The sequence below is a fragment of the Zosterops lateralis genome (assembly GCF_965231275.1).
Source record: "Zosterops lateralis genome assembly, chromosome: 8".
NCBI classification, from domain to species: domain Eukaryota; kingdom Metazoa; phylum Chordata; class Aves; order Passeriformes; family Zosteropidae; genus Zosterops; species Zosterops lateralis.
The window spans coordinates 33635611-33656637 of record NC_139768.1 but is presented as its reverse complement, the minus strand read 5'-3'; the positions used below and the strand labels follow the sequence as shown (position 1 = coordinate 33656637).

At 53.6% G+C, this 21027-nt stretch overlaps 2 protein-coding genes across 2 annotated transcripts in view; one reads left to right on the top strand and one right to left on the bottom strand.

The window, feature by feature from the left end:
* The window catches only part of CDH23 (cadherin related 23), a 185306-nt gene that overhangs the window by 35039 nt on the left and 129240 nt on the right, over positions 1–21027 (bottom strand). The window contains exons 19-33 of the mRNA XM_083865855.1: positions 20858–20974; positions 20406–20518; positions 18215–18322; positions 16853–17042; positions 15851–15996; positions 15302–15521; positions 14308–14460; positions 13202–13315; positions 11866–12014; positions 4606–4666; positions 3600–3748; positions 2490–2625; positions 1919–2307; positions 1725–1826; positions 4–153 (exon numbers count right to left, since the gene is read on the bottom strand). Coding sequence (XP_083721981.1) covers positions 4–153; positions 1725–1826; positions 1919–2307; positions 2490–2625; positions 3600–3748; positions 4606–4666; positions 11866–12014; positions 13202–13315; positions 14308–14460; positions 15302–15521; positions 15851–15996; positions 16853–17042; positions 18215–18322; positions 20406–20518; positions 20858–20974 — 2297 coding nt within the window. The remainder of the gene's footprint in view (positions 1–3; positions 154–1724; positions 1827–1918; positions 2308–2489; positions 2626–3599; positions 3749–4605; positions 4667–11865; positions 12015–13201; positions 13316–14307; positions 14461–15301; positions 15522–15850; positions 15997–16852; positions 17043–18214; positions 18323–20405; positions 20519–20857; positions 20975–21027) is intronic.
* LOC310912248 (uncharacterized protein C10orf105) lies at positions 6940–10158 on the top strand (the record flags this gene model as incomplete). The annotated part of the gene is made up of 2 exons (XM_083866684.1): positions 6940–6987; positions 9737–10158. Exon 2 carries the CDS (start codon positions 9742–9744, stop codon positions 10156–10158), a length of 417 nt encoding a protein of 138 aa, XP_083722810.1. The 5' UTR covers positions 6940–6987; positions 9737–9741.

The following is a 21027-nucleotide window of genomic DNA, read 5'->3' as shown; positions in this document are numbered from 1 at the left end:
TACCTGGCCATTCCTGCCTGCATCTGGATCTCGGGCCAGGACCAGGGCCACCCTCTTGCCCACGGCGGTGTCCTCGGCCACGCTGACAGACGAGTCAGAGGTGATGTCGAACTGGGGGCTGTTGTCATTCTCATCCAGGACTGTGATGGTCACCTGTGAGGGGGGCACGGGGCTCAGGGCATGGACAGGAGTCAGGCCCCTGCCCTCCTGGCATCAACAGCCACCCTGACACACCACCAGCACACCACACCCCTCTGAGGTGCCAACAGCGTGTCATCCACCCCTCTGGGAACGATGCAGCTGTTTGAGCACAGGAGCTGAAGTTACATCCCTGCCTGCAAAGGAGGAGGAGGAGGAAGGACACTTGGAGACTGAAAAACACCACAAGGTTACTGCATCTCTCAAGCAGTGTATTTGTGGAACATCCTCTGGTGTTTGTCTTCCAAATAGCCAGGCACGGAGCAGCTCGGGTGCTGCAAGGGTGACCCCTTCCTGCTAAACTTTCCTAGCAGTGATTTCATCCACGCTCACAGCAGCAGGGTTGGGCAGGATTTGCTTTAAAGCTCAACGGGCACAAAGAAGGCAGAGCCGAGTGTGTTTAACTCAACCAGGACAAGTGGGGTGTGGAGGAGACCTGAGCTGCCTCCTGGAAAAGGACACACGAGCACGAGATGCTCGAAGGAGACCTGGCTACCTTTGGCCACAATTAGGCAGAGGAAATGCTCTCACCGGGTTTGTAATCAAAGTGCTGCAGGGAAACACAGAAATGAGAGAGGAAGAGCCTTTCTGTTCCCGGGGATTTATTTATGGGTGCCCCAAGCTCCCAGGTGCGGCCGGGCTGAATGCGACAACATCCCGGGAGGAAGCTGGGAAGCGAGCTGTGCGCCCTGGGGTGATTCAGTTATTGTTGCTGCTGAATTCAAAACAGAGAGCCAGGAGCATGGAGAGCTCATTCAGCCCCTGCGGCAGATCCGGCAGCTGCTGTCCCAAGTGCCGGATCAGGGAGGCGGGATTCTGCTCGCCAGCAGCAGGGCGGCTCCCGGGGCCGCCCCACGTCCTGGGGGAGGCGGGGAGACTGCTGCTGGTGGGACAGTGCTGGAGATCTCCACCCCAGTCCCTCCCCGCAGCTCAGTGTGGACCGTGGGAGGGATTCTGGTCCCCAGCACAACAGACACACTTACCTTCTGTGGGAGGAAAGCAGAGGGAGAAAGAGAGAACACAAACAATGAGGAGTTAGTGAGGGATGAGGAAGTGTGGGTTAACCCTGCATCCTACCACAGCAGTGCCAGGGGTCATGGGCATCTCTCTGCAGTGATCTGGTGGCTCCACTTTTGGGGCACCCCTTTGTTTTTTTCTAGCTAGGGTTATCTGCCTCTCACCCTGGGAGAGGTTAGGGCAAGAGCATGGCGCTGCGTGGAGAGCAGAGCCATTGACACCCCTGGGCTGGCCCTGCACTCGGCAGAGAAATGCAAATCACCCCCTGCCGGGCTGCCTGTGAAATTTCTAAATATAACCCTCTGAAACACAAACCACTGTGGAGTATTTCAAGGCCCCTAAATTTACCTCCTTCAAAACTGTTTTAGCAGGTTTTCCCCCAGAACAGGATTTCCAGACCCTGGAAGCTGGAGCAGAAAGCTCAGCTAGGACAGGCATGACAGAGGTGGGAGAGGGAGGGCATCTGAAGTAGTCAGTGGGTGATGGGGAAGCTGGGAGAAGCTACTCACCACTGTGGAGTCAATCTTTGGTCCTCCGTCATCAGCCACCACTGTCAAGGTATAGAAATCCCCTTTCTCTCGGTCCACCTGGCCTCTGACCGTGATCACACCCTGCCAAGCAGGAGCAATAGCTGCATTGACCACCAAAACCAAAGCCCACAGTGCCCAAACAAGCCAGGAGGGACCATGCTGTGGCTGCTTACCGTGATCCCATTGATTTTGAAGAGGGAGAGTGCTTGTGGGTTGGTGTTGGGGTCGAACTTGTAGGTGATCTGGTTGAGGTTATCGATGGAGCGAGCCTGGACGCGGAGTACCTCAGAGCCCAGGGGGATGTTCTCCATGATCACGGCCTCGTAGCTGCTGTTGGAGAACTGTACAGCCTCATCCAGCTCGTTCAGCAGGCTGACATACACACTGCAGAAGCCCTGGTTGTTGGGGGGCGCTTGGTCCGTGGCAGAGATATTCATCAGGTAGCTGGTTTTGGTCTCGTAGTCCAGGTACTCTATGGTCGTGATGAGGCCCGTGCTCTCGTCGATCTCAAACTTCCCTTCCGCGCCCGACACGATTTTGTAGTTCACCAGACCCCCGTTCCCTGGGGAGGCAGCAGGAGCTGTGGTGGTGGCTGGACCACACACCCCAAAGAGGCAGGCACCACTGCCCACCCCTGGCAGAGCCCATCCCATGGGATTTCAGCGCAGCCAAGCCAGGATCCGCGCCGTGGCTGATCTCAGCGCTCTCCCCCACATTGGGTGCTCCTCACCCCACCCTTCCCACCTGTGTCTCGGTCGGTGGCCCGGACCACGGCCACCGATGTCCCAATTCCCGCCGTCTCCCGCAGCCCCAGGCGGTTGTACTGGCGCTGGGTGAACACTGGCACCTCGTCGTTGACGTCTTCCACGTACACGATCACCTGGGAAGCCCCGGAGAAACCAGGTGTGAACCGGGAGAGCTTGGGAAACAAACACCTCATGGAGCTTGTGGGAGAAACATTTCAGTGTGTTCAAAGCCAGACTGGCCAGGGCTTGGAGCAACCTGGGCTGGTGGAGGTGTCCCTGACAATAGCAGGGGGGTTGGAACTAGGGGAGACTAAAGGTTCCTTCCAACTCAACCCTTTCCATGATCCTGTGCTAATCTCTTCTTCAAACACCATGTGATGGAGAGTGAACACAAGTGGTTTAACATCACAGATTCAAACAAGCCCTGTGGGTTGGAGTGAGTCAGTCTTTCCCTGCTGGGGGGGGAGTACACTGGGTACATTAATTCCTCCATCCTGTGGGATCGCCTGATCAAACCCTTGGAGACCTCGCAACACAGAAATGCTGGTGACTCGGTGGGAAATTTTGCTCCAAGTTCAGTGCTGTTTCCCCAGGGAAGACACTTCCTTCTCCTGGTTTTCTGCTTGCCGCTAGTTCTGGGGGCACTTCACACTCAGCCAGAGCCCACCCCATCCCTGGGTCTAAGAATAGAAGCAACTGCAGTGCTGGGTTTGTGGGAACTGTGGGAAGCTGGTGTGCTGCAGCTGAGGACTGTCACCACTGGGCCCTGGATTATTTAAATAGTGTCTGGCCAGGACACTTGGTTTTCAACAGGCTGAGGCTCAACTCTTCTTCCTGCATCTCACCGAGGGAGCAGGACGCCCTCTGAGGGACTGCTGCACCACTCAGCAGCCTAATGGCACCAAAATGTCACAGGAACAAAATAAAATTAAACAACCACCCCCACCAACCAGCTCTTCTCTACCCATGAGCAGCCCCCAGAGACTTTCCACCAGCATCTTCGTGCCAGATTTTTCTAATTTCCTGCACAACTGCAAGTGCTGGGAAGGCCAAGCACCCCAAACCTCCTGCGCGAACATGCAGCCCACGGTGGCCGCAGGGTCCTCACCCGCACGGAGCTCCTCATGGGCCCCTGCTCCGTGTTGTAGGCCTCCACCTCCAGCACGTGGGAGGAGTTCTGCTCCCTGTCCAGGGGCCGCACACCCCTCATCACCAGCCCCGTGCTGGGATTGATGCGGAAGTGGTTGTGCTCATTTCCTGGTGGGGGGAGAAAAAAACAGGAGGGATGTTGTCCTCTGGCTCGACATCCATCCCGGTGACATACTGAGCGCCCTCCCTTGGAGGGAAACTATTGAGCAAAACTTCAGCCCCATCACCTCTGGATACATCAGACTGAGCTAGATCAGTCTGGCCCTGGGTCAAGCCAGGAGGAGTTACAGAATCCCATCAAATAAGAACAATGTGGATGTGTTGGAGTGAGTCCAGAGGAGACTATAAAGATGCTCTAAGGGCTGGTGCAGCTCTGCTCTGGATCCAGACTGGAAGAGCTGTGAAGGTTCAGTCTGGAGAAGAGAGAAGGCTCTGAGGTGACCTCAGAGTCCCTTCCAGTGCCTAAAGGAGCTCCAGGAAAGATGGAGAGGAACCTGGGACAAGGGCTGGAGGGACAGGACAAGGGCAAATGGCTTCAAACTGAAAGAAGGCAGGGATAAAAGTGATATTGGGAAGAAATTCTTCCCTCTGAGGGTGGCAATGCCCTGGCATAGGCTGCCCAGAGGAGCTGTGGCTGCTTCATCCCTGGAAGTGTCCAAGGCCATGCTGGAGGGGCTTGGAGCAACCTGGGGTAGTGGAAGGTGTCCCTGCCCATGGCAAGGGGTTGGAGTGAGGTGAACTTTAAGGTCTCTTCCAACCCAAACCATTCTGTGATTTTAAGATTCTATCTAGTTGTCAATGACAAATCATTTCCCAGCAACGAGCCCTAAAGCTGAATTTTACTTAGGGCTGGGAGAAATGGTTCTGTGGCCTCCAAAGCACAAAAGGATGATGAGCTCAACTGCCCAAGGCTGGGCAGAGCCTGGGACAAATTCCCCAGTGCACAAAGGGGTACCTGGACTTACCCTTGACTATCCTGTACCACACTCTCCCGTTAATGCCTTCGTCCGCATCAGTGGCTTTCACCTTTGTGAGAAAAGCAGAGGAGCAGAGGTGAAGGGCACAGAATTCCAGACTAGGACTAGTCCTCCTATTCTGCCAAAGCTGGACATCCTTCTCTACCTGAGCTGGGGAGCTTACCAAACACAAAGCAAAGTAAGTTACTCTCTCCTCACCACTGGACAGCAGGGATAGTGGGTCAGGAGCCTTTGGCTGCCAGCTCAGCTGCTGGATTGAGGTGGGAGCTGAGCCTCGGGACCACATCACAAATCCCACGGGTCTGTGTGCTGGAGGAGGTGCCTCCATCAATCCTACCCTGCATTCCAATGCTTCTCCCAGTGGTACTGCCACCAGGGATTTGAGCTGGGCAGGGGAAGCTGCCCCCGTGTGTGGTGGGCACGCAGCCCATGGCATCCTGGTGAGTCACCCAAGCAGCAGCACATGGAAAAAAAGTCAAAGGAAATGTGAATGCAACCAGCCTAGAGCGTCGTTGTGAGCCCCTGAGCAGGGGTGGGAACACCCCGAGGCTCTGATGCACTGCACAGTCTCGGCACGGACAGAGTCTGCCCTCCGCCCTGGGAAAACCAAGGCACGGGTCCCCTCTGGTGTCACTGAACAAGACTGCAGAGCTTCTCCTGAAGCCCCGGCCAGCAGCCGGCAGATGGGAAGCGGGACCTGGCAGTGACCAGCAGGGCCGGGGCTTCCAGTCCAGCTGGCACCGAGCCCCTGCATCTTCTCTGGGCAAAACCCACTCCCCACAAAACACCCAAAGCTCGACTGCAGCATGGCTCCTCAGAGATCACCAGGGCGAGGATGCAGGGAATGCTCTGAGCCTTTATTCTCTCCCTGCTTCCCTCTTCAAGGTGTCTTCTACCTCATCTCCTTCCTACAATACCACCCAGCAGTTTATTTTTCCCAGGAAGGTTTGCACCCAGATTCATGCTGGAAAGAGGAAAGGCTGCTGCCAAGGATGCACATGCAATGGGAACAGTGAGGGCTTTCATCCCCAGCCCCACACAACACTCGCAGGAGTCAGAGATGCTCCTCTGAAACATGCTTTCGAGGTACCTTGAACTGCTCCTGCTTCCTTCCACCAAGTCCACTTGTGTCAGCAGAACACTTGGAAAATACTGACCTCTATCTGGATTTCTCATCTCTGTGCCCACATGTGCTGTTCTCCTCTGTCCCAGACCAGTTAATATCTTGCTTATGACTTATTCCATGTCCCCTCAAGGACTTCCTTTCACAGTGGGTAGTTCTCCCTCCCACACCAGCTCTTTCACCTGCTGGGCTCCCCGAGGCAGAGTTGGGCTGTCTCCTCTCCCGTAGGATGGATGGATGGGCTCCTCCAGCGGCAGCAGGCAAGTGATGCCCAGGCACACCAGCTGCCTTGGCATGGCACTGGGAGAGGGTATCATGTAGCCAGAGGAGGAAAAACAAAGGGGTGGGAGGCAAATCTTTGCAGCTTTTTGTGCCACTCCTTGCACAAGAGAGTGCATTTCAGGATGAGCCAACTGCACCTTGCAAACATCCCTTGGCCCATCCTCTTCCCAGCTCACCCCAAGCCTGGAGCTCTGGTACATAAACTAGGTGATATGGGTCAGCCTGGGCAATTGTTTTTTATTAAAAATCAGTAGTTTGCATTAAAGCAAGGTGTGCTTCTGTCAGCCTGAAGCCTGGAAAGGAGAGCTTGGCAGCTGCTGGTTTGACCTGCTGAGGTCCCAAGAGAAAAGTGATGCTTTGACAGACTGTCCCAAACTTTGGAAAACAATGGCAAGGCAAGTAGTGAGAGAAAAGCTCTTTTTGCTGCAGGTGGAAACCACTTTGTGCAGCTGAGCTGAGCTCCAGCCTATTTCATCCCTCTGCAGGCACAGCCAGCCTGTCACAGCCCCCTTTCAACTCCCCCCCAGCTACTGGAAAGGTGTCAGAAAAGGATGAGGAGGGGCAATAAAAGAATGGGGAAAAGTAGATTTTCTGGGAAAAGGGGGGATCAGGCACGTGGAGGCCAGGTGCCACCCCTCCCACCACAGGGGGCTCAGCCCACGACCGTACCATTTAGTCATCCTACAGGGACAAATCCTGCAGGGACGCTTCCCAGGGTGCTCGGACCCAGCAAGGGACACAGCTCCAGCAGGACACAGCTCCGGGGCGCTACAGCGCAGGTAAAGCCCGGGAAGGGGCTCGGGGCCCCTCGGCTTTGCTGGCTCAGGCTGTCCCCAGCGCGGCTGCCACCTCTGTCCCACCCTCCCCAAAGGGAGGAGGGGGCTGGCAGGCGGCGGAGCGCGGTGGGAGAGGCGGCGAGGCGGGAGTGCGGGAGGCTGAGCCCGGGCTCGGGCGGCTGCGGAGAGGTACGGAGCCCAAATCCCCCGGCAAAGCCACCGCCGGCCCCTTAGGACACCCCCAGGAGTGAGACAGACCCCTGGCGGCAGAGTTGCTGCCCTCAGCCCGGGGAAAGGGCTGAAAATGGGTGGGGATGCAAAGTGTGGGGTAGGCATGAAGTCAGGCATCCCTCCTCCCTTCCCAGTCGCGTTGCTCTCTCTTCTGCTGGTGGGAGAGTCCTGTGGATGCAGCTGTGCCGTTTAACAGCGAGGGTGATGGGGAGCAGCATCACTCTCGGCCCTCTGCTCCGGGAACCCAACCAGGGTCAGGCTGTTTGGTACTGCCCAGCATCACCTCCTCCTGCAAGCCGGTGGAAAGATTTAGTACATTGGGAAAAGTTGGGGAGCTCCAGGAAAAGTGTTGCTAAGCAAGCCAGGGAGGGGAATGAGAGCTGCTTTTCATGGAGCTGTGTCACAGGCAGTGCCTGAAAACAGCCTTTTCTTCACAAGAATTTGAGGAAAAGGGAGGGAGAGCATATGGAAAAACTGCCAAACTAAGCAGCTGGGCCAGGCCAGGGAGCAGTGCCTGGTGCTGGGCGGAATAACCCTCTGCTCCCCATGCACGAGAATCATTCTTTTTTTCTTCCTTTCCACCTTCCTCAGGGGCATTTTACCTTTTGCTGTTTCTCTTTTTTCCCTCTGATCCTCATCTTCCTCATGGCCAGGGCTGGACCCTGACTGCTTGTGGGGATGTGTGATATTTGGAGCTGATCAGGCAGGGATGAACCTCTGGGGAGGATTTCCAGGACAGAAAAATCTCTTTCAACCCACCAGGGTGAAGAATATGGAGCCTGGGTGGGACAGTGGTGCTGGGAAGGGGCAATGCTATCAAAGCTCTGCCAGCTGAGCTGGGTGTGAGGAGAGGCTGGATGGGAAGCAAGAGGAGAACAGGGCATGGCTGAAAAAGCCTGGGAAAACATTGGTGAGATCTCTCCTGGTGGGTTTCTATGGAACACTGTCAAGTGAATTTAAAAGACAAACTCTGCAGCCCTGAGCAAGGGAGCAAAAACAGCCTGAAGGAATTGTCCATGCCTCCTGGCTGCCTCTGAAGGAGCAATGTAAGGTCACCACGCTGAACACATGCAGTCAGCAAATGCCAGCATGAAGGTAACCGTGGAAACCTTGATTCTGGCTGCCTTTGGTGTGGGACACACTGCAGCCCTGCCTGCTGGCCTTCATGCCTGAGCAGCACGGAGGAGCCTGCCCATGGAACAGGGAGTCCTTGGGATTGCTGCTCTGTTCCCAAAGCTGAGGGAAAAGGACGGAGCCAGTTGGGGATAAAAAAAATACTTTCGGGGTGAAGAGAGGTGGAAACATCACTGTGGAGGGAGTGACAAGAGTCCCAGTCCCTGGCACTGACTGCAGTACACACAGGGATTCACCTCTCAAGCGCTGACCCATTTGTTTTTGCATTTCTCATTTCCCAGGTACAGACCTAGCTCTGACCCATGTAAACAGCACCATCTCCCCAAAGACCCCCAAGCTCTGGGCAGGCTGGCACACCCTTAGTGATTAAAACCATGTCACTGATGTCTTCTCTCCACTTTTTGGAACGTTTTATGGTGAACGTTTGGCTGCTGCCCTACACACACCTGTGTGACTTTGGGATGGTGGATGCAAGAGCAGACCCAGAGACCCTGGCAGCCCCTGCAGCCCAGCCTTTCCCCTCCTAAGATCTCAGTTTTAAATTAGCTCAATCCAAATCCAAGCTTACCAGGAGACTGCCCAGCCACAGGCCAGTTAGACAGCTCTCCCACATCTCCACAGGAAAGTCAGCATAATAAAGCTTTACCTCCAGCACACAGACTGGAGCACCAAGGGCATTGCAGAGGGTTGGCACAAACAGGATTTCCCCAGCCCTCATCTCCATCTGGAGAGATGCCAGCCTCTGGCACAGCCTGTCTGGGGCTGGGGGAGGTGCATGTAAGTAAAAAACTGGGTGCAAAATGCTCTTAGGAGGAGGACCTGATCCATTGGGGAAAAGAGAGGACAGATTCCACCAGGCATTAGGTAAGAGCTATCACTGCTGACACTTTGGGAAGCTGGTTTGCATCACTTGTGACATGTCTGAGCCTGAAAGCAGGTCAGCAAAATGCCTGACATGAGGATTTTTGGCACAAGTAGGGTGAGGGCGTTACTCTTCACCCCTGCAAAATAATATAGACAGTGCTAGTAAAATACCACAGCTTGATCAGGACTTATCAGGGCATAGGCTCAACCAACTGGCCAATTTCTTCAGGAGAATAACCACGAAATCCCCAAATGACAGCAAATTCAACAAATCTGCATTTCTGGGGAACAGAGGAGAACCAAACCTCAGCAGCTTGGGGGAAGGATTTTGAACTTTCTGTAGCACATAGATATTTATCTCTTCCAGAAAATCTTCATGCAATGTGTGTGCTTTCCCTAAAAGTGTCCTCCATGCCCCCAAAAAAGGGGCCATGGTACCACCCATAAATAGTGGTAGATTTCTTTGCCGGGTGGTTTAGCACTTCAGTTCACGGTGATACTTGGCAAGTGTAAACTCCACCTCTGTGCTTTGCCTCCTGGCAAAGCAGGTGGACACCTCCTGTCCCCTGTGCCACTGAAAACATGGTTGGGAGAATCTTGGACATCAGGGCATGACAAGAATCCACTGTTTTAACCAGAGGGTGCCTGTCTGTCCGGCTTCCATGTGGTAATCACCTGTGCCACTTCTCTGTATCACCTTGCCCTGCAGGGAAGATGAGCACAGAGGACTCTGGCAACAGGACCTCTCCCATCCCACCTCTTCCTGGGCTTCTGGTTCCCATCACGGAGCTGGTCCCACCCAGTGCTGCATCCCCTGAGGTGACAGACTGGCTGCCCATCATCGCTGGGCTCGTCTGCATCTTCCTGGTCCTGGCCACCCTCCTCGTCTTTATCACCCTCTGCAAGCCAGCGGCGCTGGGGCGGTCCCTCTCCGGCCCCCATGAGTGCCTGCCCCACCACCCCGAGGATGCCAGCGAGCCCCAGCTGAGGCTCTGGAAGCGTCTGGGCTCCCTGAGGTGCTCCATCAGCAGCTTCAGGAGGAGCCAGCTGGTGTCTCACAGCCCGCTTGCCTGTCCCAGAAGCTTCTCCACCAGCCAGGACTGGGACATGATGGAGTCCACCAAAATGTGATCTTGGACTGCTGCTCTTTCCCAAGATTTTGGCTGCCTTCTCAAGCATCCCTTGGTATCCTGAGCAACCCGGCAGAGACCCTTTGGGCAACTCATTTCCAGGCAGTGGCTCTGTGAGGTGACAGGAGATTTTGCAGTGTCAGGTTCCCAAATGCTTTCCAGGTTATTGCTTCCTGCCAGGGAAGGTGGAGGCTTCCAAACTACTCCTACACGCAGCTACCACCGGGCAGTCCAAAAAAATCCTGCTGCTTCATTTCTTTTGGAAAACATTGTGCAAGTTGTGCTCCACCTGAACTAACAGCCTGGAAGACAGTGGGAACAACCTGCACAGAAAGCAATCCTCAGTGGAGATTCCCCCCCAAGCTGTGCTCTGGAGCAGGTACAGGGAGGCTCATGCTCCCACGTGCTGCCTGATCCCTGTCACCCTCTCCATGCAATCAGCTGTGGGTTGCTGTGGTGAATGCATTCCCATTCCTACTCTCTGGTCCTGGTCTGCCTGGTTTTGGGAGAAATGGATGGGGAACATTCAGAAACTCTCCTGCTGCCCTGGGGATGTGGGGATGCATTTGAAGGGTACACATGGTCCACACTGAAGGTGTAAATTAAACTAAAGCCAGATGATGGCTCATTTCTGTTTCTCTTCCATGTTGTTCTGTGGAAAATCAACTTCCCCCAAATACTTCCTCTCTTTTGCCATGGACTTGCAAGGGCATCCCCCTCTTTTGTGAAGCAGGTTCTAAGCAAAGGCGCTTTGACACCAGTCACACTTGATTTCCCTCCATTCCTCCTATTTGCCAAACCGGTTCAATTTTAGGAGTCCTGTGCAGGGACACACCTCCATCCTGGGATTGCAGGCTGATGTCTGATCCCAGCGACATCAGGTACACCGTGCCTGATCCAAGAGACATCAGGTACACCACACCATGGCACAATAGTTGATGAGGAACCACAGGATTCCTTGGGGACCAGCTGCCCCGAGCAGACACGTGGCGGCTCCCAGCAAACCTTTGTTGCAAGAGGCAAAAGGCCCCTTTCTTCTCTGCCAGTGACTCATCCTGCCCACCACAACCAGGGACAAAGCTGCCCCTTTCCCTGTGCCGGCAGAGGTATTGAAGGCAGGAGGAGCCTTCCCAGGGCCCTCTGCAAAGAGCCTTTGGTGCCCGCTCCAGAAGAGCCCTGGGTTTGAAGGGATGCTGGAAGGCCCCGGAGCCTGTGTGAATGCCTGCATTCATTCGGTGCTCACTGAGCCATTCAGCTCTGCCCACCGCTCCCTCAAAGAAGAACAAAAATGAAAGCAAAGTCCAAATGCTTTTCACCCTCTCTGAGGGCTTTCCCCCCTCTCTGATCATCTCTTTGCAGGCACTCTTCTCCCTCCCCATGGAAATCTCTGTTTGGGAGGAGGGAGAAAGCAGGGATGTAGCCAAAGTGGCCTTGCCAATACGGGGCTTGGCTCTTCTCTCACCCCCTGCAGAAATGGGGTGAGTTTCTTAATTTTCCCTTGATCTTTGCTGCCTTCTCTCTGGCACCTGCAGCCTGGACTAGCAAAGGAGTGGATGAGCAAGAACACATCTCGTCCTGCCCCAAGGGAACAGACCACCAACAAGGAGAGAAAATCTCTGCCCTGGGCTTCCAGCAGCTCATGCTGAGGGCACAGGTGGTGGGGGATGCCCACCTCCCACCCCAGGGTGCCAGGGGAAGAGCCACGTGCCTGCACTATGCTGCTGGCAGCGGGGATGTCCTCGGGGACACTGACTTCATAGCTGCTCTGCAGGAAGATGGGTCTGTTGTCGTTGACATCCAGGACAGTCACGTACACGGTAGCAGTCCCCGTGCGCCGGTTCCCGGTGGGGCCATTGTCTGCAGGGAGAGAAAGGTGAGGGAGGGAGGTTCAATCACCTCTTTGCACAGGTGGTGCACAGCCCCTGGCTGCTGAAATAACAGGATCAATATTTCTAAACGAAAACATTTCATCTTTTTGCAGCTTTCAAATCCCACACTGAACCATGGGGTTTTAGGGCTTTTTTTTTTTCCTTCCTATTTTGAAAGAGAAAGGAAAAGCCAAACCACCCCCAAGCTCTGCCATAGAGCCCAGTGAGGCTAGAAATGCAACTGATCATTAGAGAGGATTTGCAATTCCATACACCAAGTGAAAGGACTGCTGGGATTTGGGAGATGAAGACAGCCTGATGAGTTTTCCACAGACTCAGCCCAGCTCTCAGTCAAAGAGCACCAGGATGGGTTGATGCTCAGTAGACAAGGCCATGGCAGCACAGCTCTTGGATTTGCCAGAAAGAATGAGGTATTGGGAAGCATAGACTGGGGTTGGATTTTAAGAACGTGCCTGTTTTGCAGGGGGAGCTAAACCCACCCAGGTGGGAGCCTGTGGGATCTGGGAAAACACAAGCAGTGTGATCCCCATCGGAGGGGCACAACAGACCCTTTGCCCCTTGGGATCCAGCCCTATGTGCCTAGGCAGTGCAGCATCCCTGCTGCAACCCCTGTGGCACCTGCAATGCTGTGCCCCCAACATTTCTGTCCAGGCCACTTACTTCTCCTTTCAAAAGGGACATCCAAGTCATCTGTGAACAGGCACATCATTATAAAGCTCTGGGGATGACAGCCAAGCTGAGTCTGGCACACGGACCCTCTGCCTGTGCCAGGTGGCTCAGGGTTAATCAGCAGCCACAGAGCCAAGGGCTGGCGTGGCGTGGGGGGGAATGATGCCGTGGCATTGGCATTTTTGGGTAGAGGGCTGCCCTGGACAGTGTGGAGCCTCTCAGGAATAGGGGGCCTTCCTTCCCAGGTGAAAGGGAGAGCCCTGGGGCTGGGCAAACCTGAGAGGAGAATATATCCTCTGCAAAAGTCACGATGGAACTGGGATACATTCATTCACATGGGCTGTGACATGTTAACACCAGGCACAGGCTCTGGTTTGCAGAATGCCTTGGAAGTTGCTGCCCCTCCAACACACCTGGAAGGGAGCTCGACAGTGCATGGCCACCAGGTGTGGCTGTGGTCCCGTGGGATCCCTGGGAAATCCTTACCAATGGCCTCTAGGATCAGCGTGTAGGATGCCACGGTCTCCCTGTCCAGACCCACGACTGTCCTGACCACCCCGTCCCTGAAGCCAACGCTGAATTTGCCATCCTGGTTCCCACCTGCAGCAAAGGACAAGTAGAATAGAAACTTGGAATGGTTTGTGTTGGGAGGGACCTTAAAGGTCATCTTGTTCCAACACCTTGCCATGGGCAGGGACATCTGCTCCTGTCTAACCTGACCTTTAACACCTCCAGGGATGAAGCATCCACTACTTCCCTGGACAGCCTGTTCCAAAGCCTGGCTACTCTTTCAGTGAGGAAATTTTTCCCAATATCTAATCTGAACCTTCCCTGGTGCAACTTGAGGCCATTTCCTTGGATTCTGCAGCCTGGGCACAGGGTCAGTCCAGTTGTGCAAGGATAGTTTTGAATCTTGTCCCCAGAAGAGCACCTGCCCTCTGCCTCACAGCACAGGGAAAGTCCAGTGGTGAATCATTTCCTGAATGCTTTGGAAGTAAGCTGGGGTAACTTTGCACGTGAGCCGTGCTACCTGTGGGACAACACATCCCGTTTCACTTGCGGAGAGGCAAGAGGGGCCGTGACATGAAACGGCACGCTGCTATTGTGGGAAAAATGACTCTGTGGTGGCACTTCTGTTTTTACCTTCTTCCTGAGGGCTCAGTGTGCAGTTTGCAAGTCAAACCATGGCCAGGGGATTCCCCAGCCTCCTGCTGCAGGTGCTGCAGCTGCGGAGCAAGCGGGCACTGCCTGGGCGGCATCCCTGCCCACCCAATCCCACCTGCCCATGGGGCTATGAAAATGCCGCAAGATTCTATTTATGGCTTCTAACCATAAACACTCATGAAAGCCACCCCAGCCCTTGCTCCCTAGCTGTGTTCTGCCCATCCCAATGCTTTTCTAGGGATGCCGGGGGTCAGGAGAGTGGCCGGCACGGCCGGGAGCCAAGCGGGGCTGTTCAGCAGAGGGCGATGCCGGACAAGGTTTGGAGGGCCTGGGAAAGGCAGCGCTGAAGTGCAGAACACCCCGGCCGAGGTCTGGGGCAGCCTGCGCCTTCCTGCAGCCAAAGTTCCCGTTCTGCACGGGGCTCACACCTGTGATGAAGTAGCTGAGCTCAGCGTTCAGCCCGATGTCAGCATCCGTGCAGTTGAGCCGGACCACTTTGAAATCCCGGGCCACGTCCTCGGGCAGGGACACGTTGTAGACGGCGGGGAAGAAGGTGGGGTTCTCGTCGTTCACGTCCAGAACTGAAAAGGGGGAGCAGAGCTGAGTGTGCTGCCAGGACTGTCCCTCCTGCAGATGCCAGGCTGATTCTGCTGGGCTCCCTAACCTCCTGCCTGCTGCTCTCAGCATCCCAGGGAATGCTCTGCCTGACTCTCCCTGCCATTTGTGCGGTGGAGGTTCCTGCTGAGTGGCTGTAGGCTGTGTTTGGTTGCCTCTGATAGACACAGATCACCCTCCTCAGAGCCAAAAAACCATTACACCACTGAAATTCAAGTTACTGTTTTCACCAAGCCTGTTTCCATCCCCATTCAAAGGAAAATATGGGACTTAAATATAAGCTCAGTATTTCCTGGGGCATATCATAGAGCTCTGAAGGTACAGGACAAGGAACTTTTTTTCCAAACTCAGGCCTGAGGACAATCCAGGGTCAATTTATTTCCAGATGATGCTTATCTTTTTTCAGCAGTGGACTTGCACAAAGCCAGTAAATAGCAAGGCATTAAATTAAAGACAGGCCACTGCAATAAGGCTCCAGCTCTGAACTGGGATTGTGTGGGCTGTCCAGGCATGCAGCTGATGGGAATCACATGCTGAAGCAAAATAAAAAGCAACACTGGGGATGGGGGAATGGAAAAAAAAATAAAAATTGAGAATTTGGGGGCCCTGCCAGAAACACCACGTTTTCCCCATCTCTGCAGTGTGTTGAGAGCAGATACAGAGCCTGTGGGGATGGGAACCATCTCTATGTCTTGCTGTACACAAAGCCAGATCTGGTCCTGTTTTCAGGCCCCAGTGTGTCTCCTATAGGAACTGCATTTCCTCCAGGGAGGTGTCCCTGTCCCCACGGGGCCTGGGTGCACCCACCTTTGACAGTGAGGGTGCTGGTGGAGCTCTTGGCGGGCGTGCCGGCATCACTGGCCACCACCCGCAGGAAGTACTCGGGGATCCTCTCCCTGTCCAGCACGGCCGTGGAGGTGACCAGCCCACCAGTGCTGTTGATGAGGAAATCCATGCGGGGCATCCCCACCTGCATGCGGTAGGACACCTGCCCGTTGGGGCCCTCGTCCAGGTCGATGGCCACCACCTGGGGGGGAGAGCACCCTGATCATTTCTTGGCCATGGAAGTCATGGTACAGAAACCCCAAGTGCCTTTGGCCCCAGGGATGCAGGGATGAAATGGCCTTGGAGGATCCTCCCTACTGGGAGTGAGCCCATGGAGTAAATATACACAGCCCTTTATGCATCCCCCCTGTTCCTTATCTAGAGGATGGCAAGGAGAAGGAGATGGAGAGGATGGAGATGGAGAAGATGAGGAGAAGGGAGAGGATGCATTGCTGGCCTGCTCTGCAGAAGCCGTGGCAGCCATAGCAGCAGCTCCCAGTGTGAGGAATGGCAGCAGTGGGATATTCTCACCTGGAAGACGGAGGAGCCCACGGGAAGGCCCTCGGCAATCTCCGCAACAAAGGGCAGGTTTTGGAAAGTGGGGTCATTGTCGTTCAGGTCCAGCAGGTTGACAAAAACTGTGGCACTGCTGGTGGCTCTCAGGGGTGGCCTTCCACCTGCAGAAGCCAGAAATGGGGTCTCAAGGTTAACGCTCTCCACCCTTTTCCCCTAAAAAGGAGCCCTCACCCCCTATGCAGACAGCAGTGCAGGATGGGGTGATGGTCCTGATTTGTCATGGATGATCTGCCACAGATGGAAAATTAGATAGAATCCCAGAATGGTTTGTGTTGGAAGGGACCTTACAGATAATCTAATTCCAACCCTCTGCCACGGGCAGGGACACCTTCCACTAGACCAGGTTGCTCCAAGCCCTGTCCATCGTGGCCTGGGACACTTCCAGGGTTAGAGCAGTCACAGCTGCTCTGTGGCAATCTGTTCCACAACCTTCTTAGTAAAGAATTTCCTCCCAACATGTAATCTCAATCTCTCCTCTTTTGGTTTCAAACCGCTCCCTTTTGTTCTGAAAATAAAGAATTACATATATATATATATATATAATATATATAATATATATATATATATATATATAAAGAAAATAAAGAATCTTTGTATACCTACCCTTTTTTTCCTAAGAAAAGTTTCCCTACTGCAATATTTCCAGAGAAAAACCCATCAGCTCTGTTTCCTTCACCTGCTCTATTGATTTTTCTGGGATGCCAGTGGAGTAAGGCTGAGGGGAGGGAGAGCTCCTGCCTCTCAGGCTCATTCTCAGGGCTGCTACACGAACGACTGCGCTCATGTTTTGAAGGGTCTCTAGTTTGTTTTAGCAGCAGGTTTAAAGCTACTCTCATTATTTAACCTCAGAAACACTCCTGCTCAAAACAAGAGAAAAGAAAATGCAGGAGACTTTGTGATAAAGGCAAAATCAGGCTGGGGAAGGTTCAGCTCAGTCGGCATGGGACGGAAGCTTACAGTCGGTGACGGACACCACTATCCTGCGCATGAGCTGCGCCTCCTGGGCGTTGGGATTCTCCCGGTCCAGCAGCACTCCCGAGGTGCGGATCTTGCCCGTGGTGCTGTTGAGACTGTAGAACTTGTTGGGAGGCCGGATGCTGTACACCACTGTGCCGTTCTCCCCCAGGTCCGGGTCAACAGCCACCACCTGCCATGAGGGAACAGCGCAGAATTACAGGACAGTGCTGGGAATTAACTCCCCTGGGGAGTCCCCGCAGAGGTTTGCTGGTGTCGAGCTTGGCCTCCCTGCACCAGCAGCAGAAAGAAGTTCTTCCCTCAACCAGCTCTGCATTTTCATGACATTTGCAGGGGTTTTGCACCCTTGAGACCTCTGCTGTGGTGTTAGATCTCCCCAAACTTGGCCTGTGAGCACAGGAGGTAATGGCATGACAAGATACAAACATGCAGCAATCAAACTGGATTTTCCTCCTTTTGAATAAAGCCAGCTGAAAAACAAGGATCCTTTGAAAAAATAAAGTAAACAGGACTAAGAGACACTCTGAGGAACTTGTGCTGCCACATTGGGAATGCTGAGAATAATTCCTTGGTGGAGTTCTCTTCCATGCCAGATATTTTGTGCTTTATTGTTCTCCCTGTGATGTTTTTAATTACAGGAGACATTTACACTAAAAAACACCCCAATTTCATTGCCCTCATAACTTCCTCAGCTCCCGCTGCTTGTCCTGCAGCTGAATTTACATCGAATTGGTGACAAAATAATTATTTTCCCAGCAACTAATTGGGTTGTCAAAGGCAAGATGACTTCAAGCTGGCACTGAGCAGCAGGGCTGAAGGAGAGGAAACCACTGTGCTCTGGCTCAGGCAGCACTGCAAGACCCTTCTTCCCCTTTTTTTTTTTTTTTTTTTGCAGCCTTCCTCCTTATATGATTTTGTGGATTCTCTTCACTTTTCCCTCATTTATTTTCCATTTTGTTCCCGTCATTTTTCTCTCGGCGTGATGGAATAGAAGCCTCCCCCTCTCCTTCTCTTTTATTTCGCCAGAGGGACTTGAAAGGCTGTAAATCAAAGTCTTTCAGAGAGGTCCTTGAAGGAGGTCACAGGAGAGGCTAAGAAAAGAAGGATTTGGCCAAAATCCACATGATGTGGAGAGAAAAAAAATATCCCAGCAGAGAGAAGAAACACAGGGGATAGTCAGCAGCAGGGAGGCTCAGGAGCAAGCTTTCAAATGGAATTCTGCAAGATGGTGCTGGACTGAAGGTGACACAGGCAATGCCACAGTTAGGAGATGACACCTGTTTGGAGGTGACCCCCTGCTCCAGCCAACCCTTCAGTACAACCATCACCTTGCCTCCCACGTACCGTGGTGACATCCGAGTTGGGGGGGGTCATTTCCACCAGGTTAATGAAGTATGGCTCGTCCTTCCAGGTGGGATAGTTGTCATTGATGTCCAGCAGCGTGATGTTCACCTGTGAAAGACCAAGGAAGCAAAGCTGCTGCAGGAGATACAGGTTCCTGAGGCATGGAATGTCCCCTGGATGTACCCAACATGTGTTTCAGGCAGTGGCAGAGTCACCATCCCTCAGGGGATTTAAAAGACGTGTAGTTGTGGCACTTGGGGACACGGGTTAGTGCTGGCCTTGGCAGCGCTGAGGGAATAGCTGGACCTGATTTTCTCAGAAACCTTTTCCAACCTGAGTTATTCTATGGTTTTGTGATTCTGTGTTCACCCTCTGGAGGGAAAGCCTGCAAAAAAACAACAGCTTTGCAGCCAAGGCTCCTTGGCATAGCTGAACTGGGTTTCGTTCTTGTGTATTTATCACAGTTAAGAACAACTACAGGGCACAAGGTGTGTCTTCAAGCAGCTCCTTCACTGGAGGGAGGATGAAAATCAGTGGGGGAGAGGATGTGGTGGGAATGTAGCAGGAAAGGAAGGAAAAATCCAAGTGACTGGTAAAAAGCAACAGAAAACAAACCAAGGATAAATGAGAAACGAGGAGAGAGTACAGTAAACAGGGGGTGGGAGGTGCAAAGACAAGAGCAGGGGCGAGGAAGGTGCCCTGAAGTGTCACCTGTCTTCATTTTCAGTGTGACAAATGGCATCCCAGTGACAGCAGCGAGCCTGTGGGATGCATCCTGCTGCCTGGGAGTCTCTCACCTCCCCACAGCATCCATTTCTCCCCAGCCTATGGGGAACTACAGGTGTCTGAGGGAAAAAGCTGCAGCTCCAGGGGAGCCCCTGGCAGCCGCCATCCCTCAGCAGGTCCTGGCGGAGCTTTTCCTGGGATCTTCCCTGCTCCCACATCACCGTGTCCCGCTGTCACACCAGGCTGAGCTGCTGGTGCCACCCCGTGGTAGAAGAGGCCACTCTGGACACCACAGTCTCAAGGGACAAGCCAAGGCACCACCCAAGGTGGTCCCTGGGGAAAGTTGCTGACCCACCCCTACTCTGAGCAGCTCATGTGCTTTACATCACCTGGGGACCTTGCCCTGAATGGACCTTTATTCCCCATCAAAAATGATTGTTTTGAGTGCTGGGAGTACATCCCAGCAGAAAAACTTACTCATTTGCCCTAGTCTCACTGAGTTTTAATATTCTTTAACTTTTTAGGGATCAGGAGGTGTCTTTTTCCCCCTTGTTTTGCCTTTTTACAAGGCTGTTAGGAGAACACAATCCCATCTGGAGCCCCAGAGATCTCAGCATTCCACAGGCCATGCTGCTGCCCGGCCAAGGCCATCACATGTCTCTGGGACATGCCATAGGGAGCTTCCAGTCTGCTACCACAGACCACCTCATGGCCCTTGGCAGGAGGGACAATTATTTTAGGGCTACTCCTCAGCACAATCACAAATTTTTTTGCATCACCCTGTGTTGTGTGGGACATCTCTCCTGCAACCCAACTGAACATCCCAGGAGCATCCAAACGAATAAAATATCTAAAGGAGTGTGATACCATGAGCAGGGAGTGAGAGAATCATGGAATAGTTAAGGCTGGAAAAGACCTTTAAGATCATCAGGTTCTTAAGGATGGATCTTTGGCTTTTGATCTCCTGATATTTCCTCTTGGCTTTGCCAACAGTGGGGTTCCCTGAGGCCTGAAAAGGGCAAGGCAAAGCACAAGGCTTCAACCTGCACCTGCACCAGAACCTTCCCAGGAGCACTGGCTGGAAACCCTTGACCCAGACAGCATGTGAACAGACTAAGGAATAATCTCCTGTACCTGCAGGCTTCCGAGTAAGCCCCTTCTCAAGAGGAACAAAGGGAGCCGAACAAAGGGAGTGTTCTGCAGGGGAAATAGGACTCATTACCACATCCTCAGGCTCTGGAAAGTCAAGTGGCTCCTGTTCGAATGGTTTTCCAGGAAAGCAAGCTGACTTCAAGGTCTACACCACCTGGACAATCATTTTGGGAGCAGCAGCAGGGGTAGCACAGAGGGCAGGAACCACTGCATGCTCTTCACACAGCAACAATGAAACACAGCAGCTCTCCACACTCCCAGCCCGAGGTGGGCACCACTGCCTCAAGGAGATGGGAATTCTTCCCACACTCACCATAGCAATGCCTGTCTTCTGATGGTGCCCCACACCTCCATCCACTGCCCGGACAATGAGGATGTACTCGGATTTGGCCTCCCGGTCCAGCAAAGACGTGGTTGTGATTTCTCCTGCAGCCACAGGAAATGACAAGGTTAAAAAAGAAACACTTAAAACCAAGGTCAGATAATCCACAAATGGGCCCTTTTTTTGGTCCAAATGGATAGGCTTTGGCAGCTCCTTAACTAACAGGGACCTTCACAGCCAAGCCTTTCCTTAGGCTGAGGAGCTGAGCTTCCATGCATGCCCCTGCTGAAGCTCAGGGTGACTGAGCAAGGGGTGGTGTCTGAAATCTGGTGAATCTCTTAAATTGTGGGTCTCCTAAGCAGGCTGACAGGGGGAGAGGAGGGAAGGGTGGGGGTGAAGGAGGAAACTGGAAGGAAAAGGGCAGAACATGTCTGGAGGCTCACCTGAGCGAGCATTGATCCGAAAATGTGAGGAGCCTTCTAGGGAGTAGATGATTGACTCCTGCCCATACTCCCTGGACCGGTCCATGTCCGTGGCATTCAGAAACAGCACTGTGGCTCCTTAGGGGAGGCAAAAATGAGCACTGGGATGAGCCAGAACTGCCCTGTGCCCC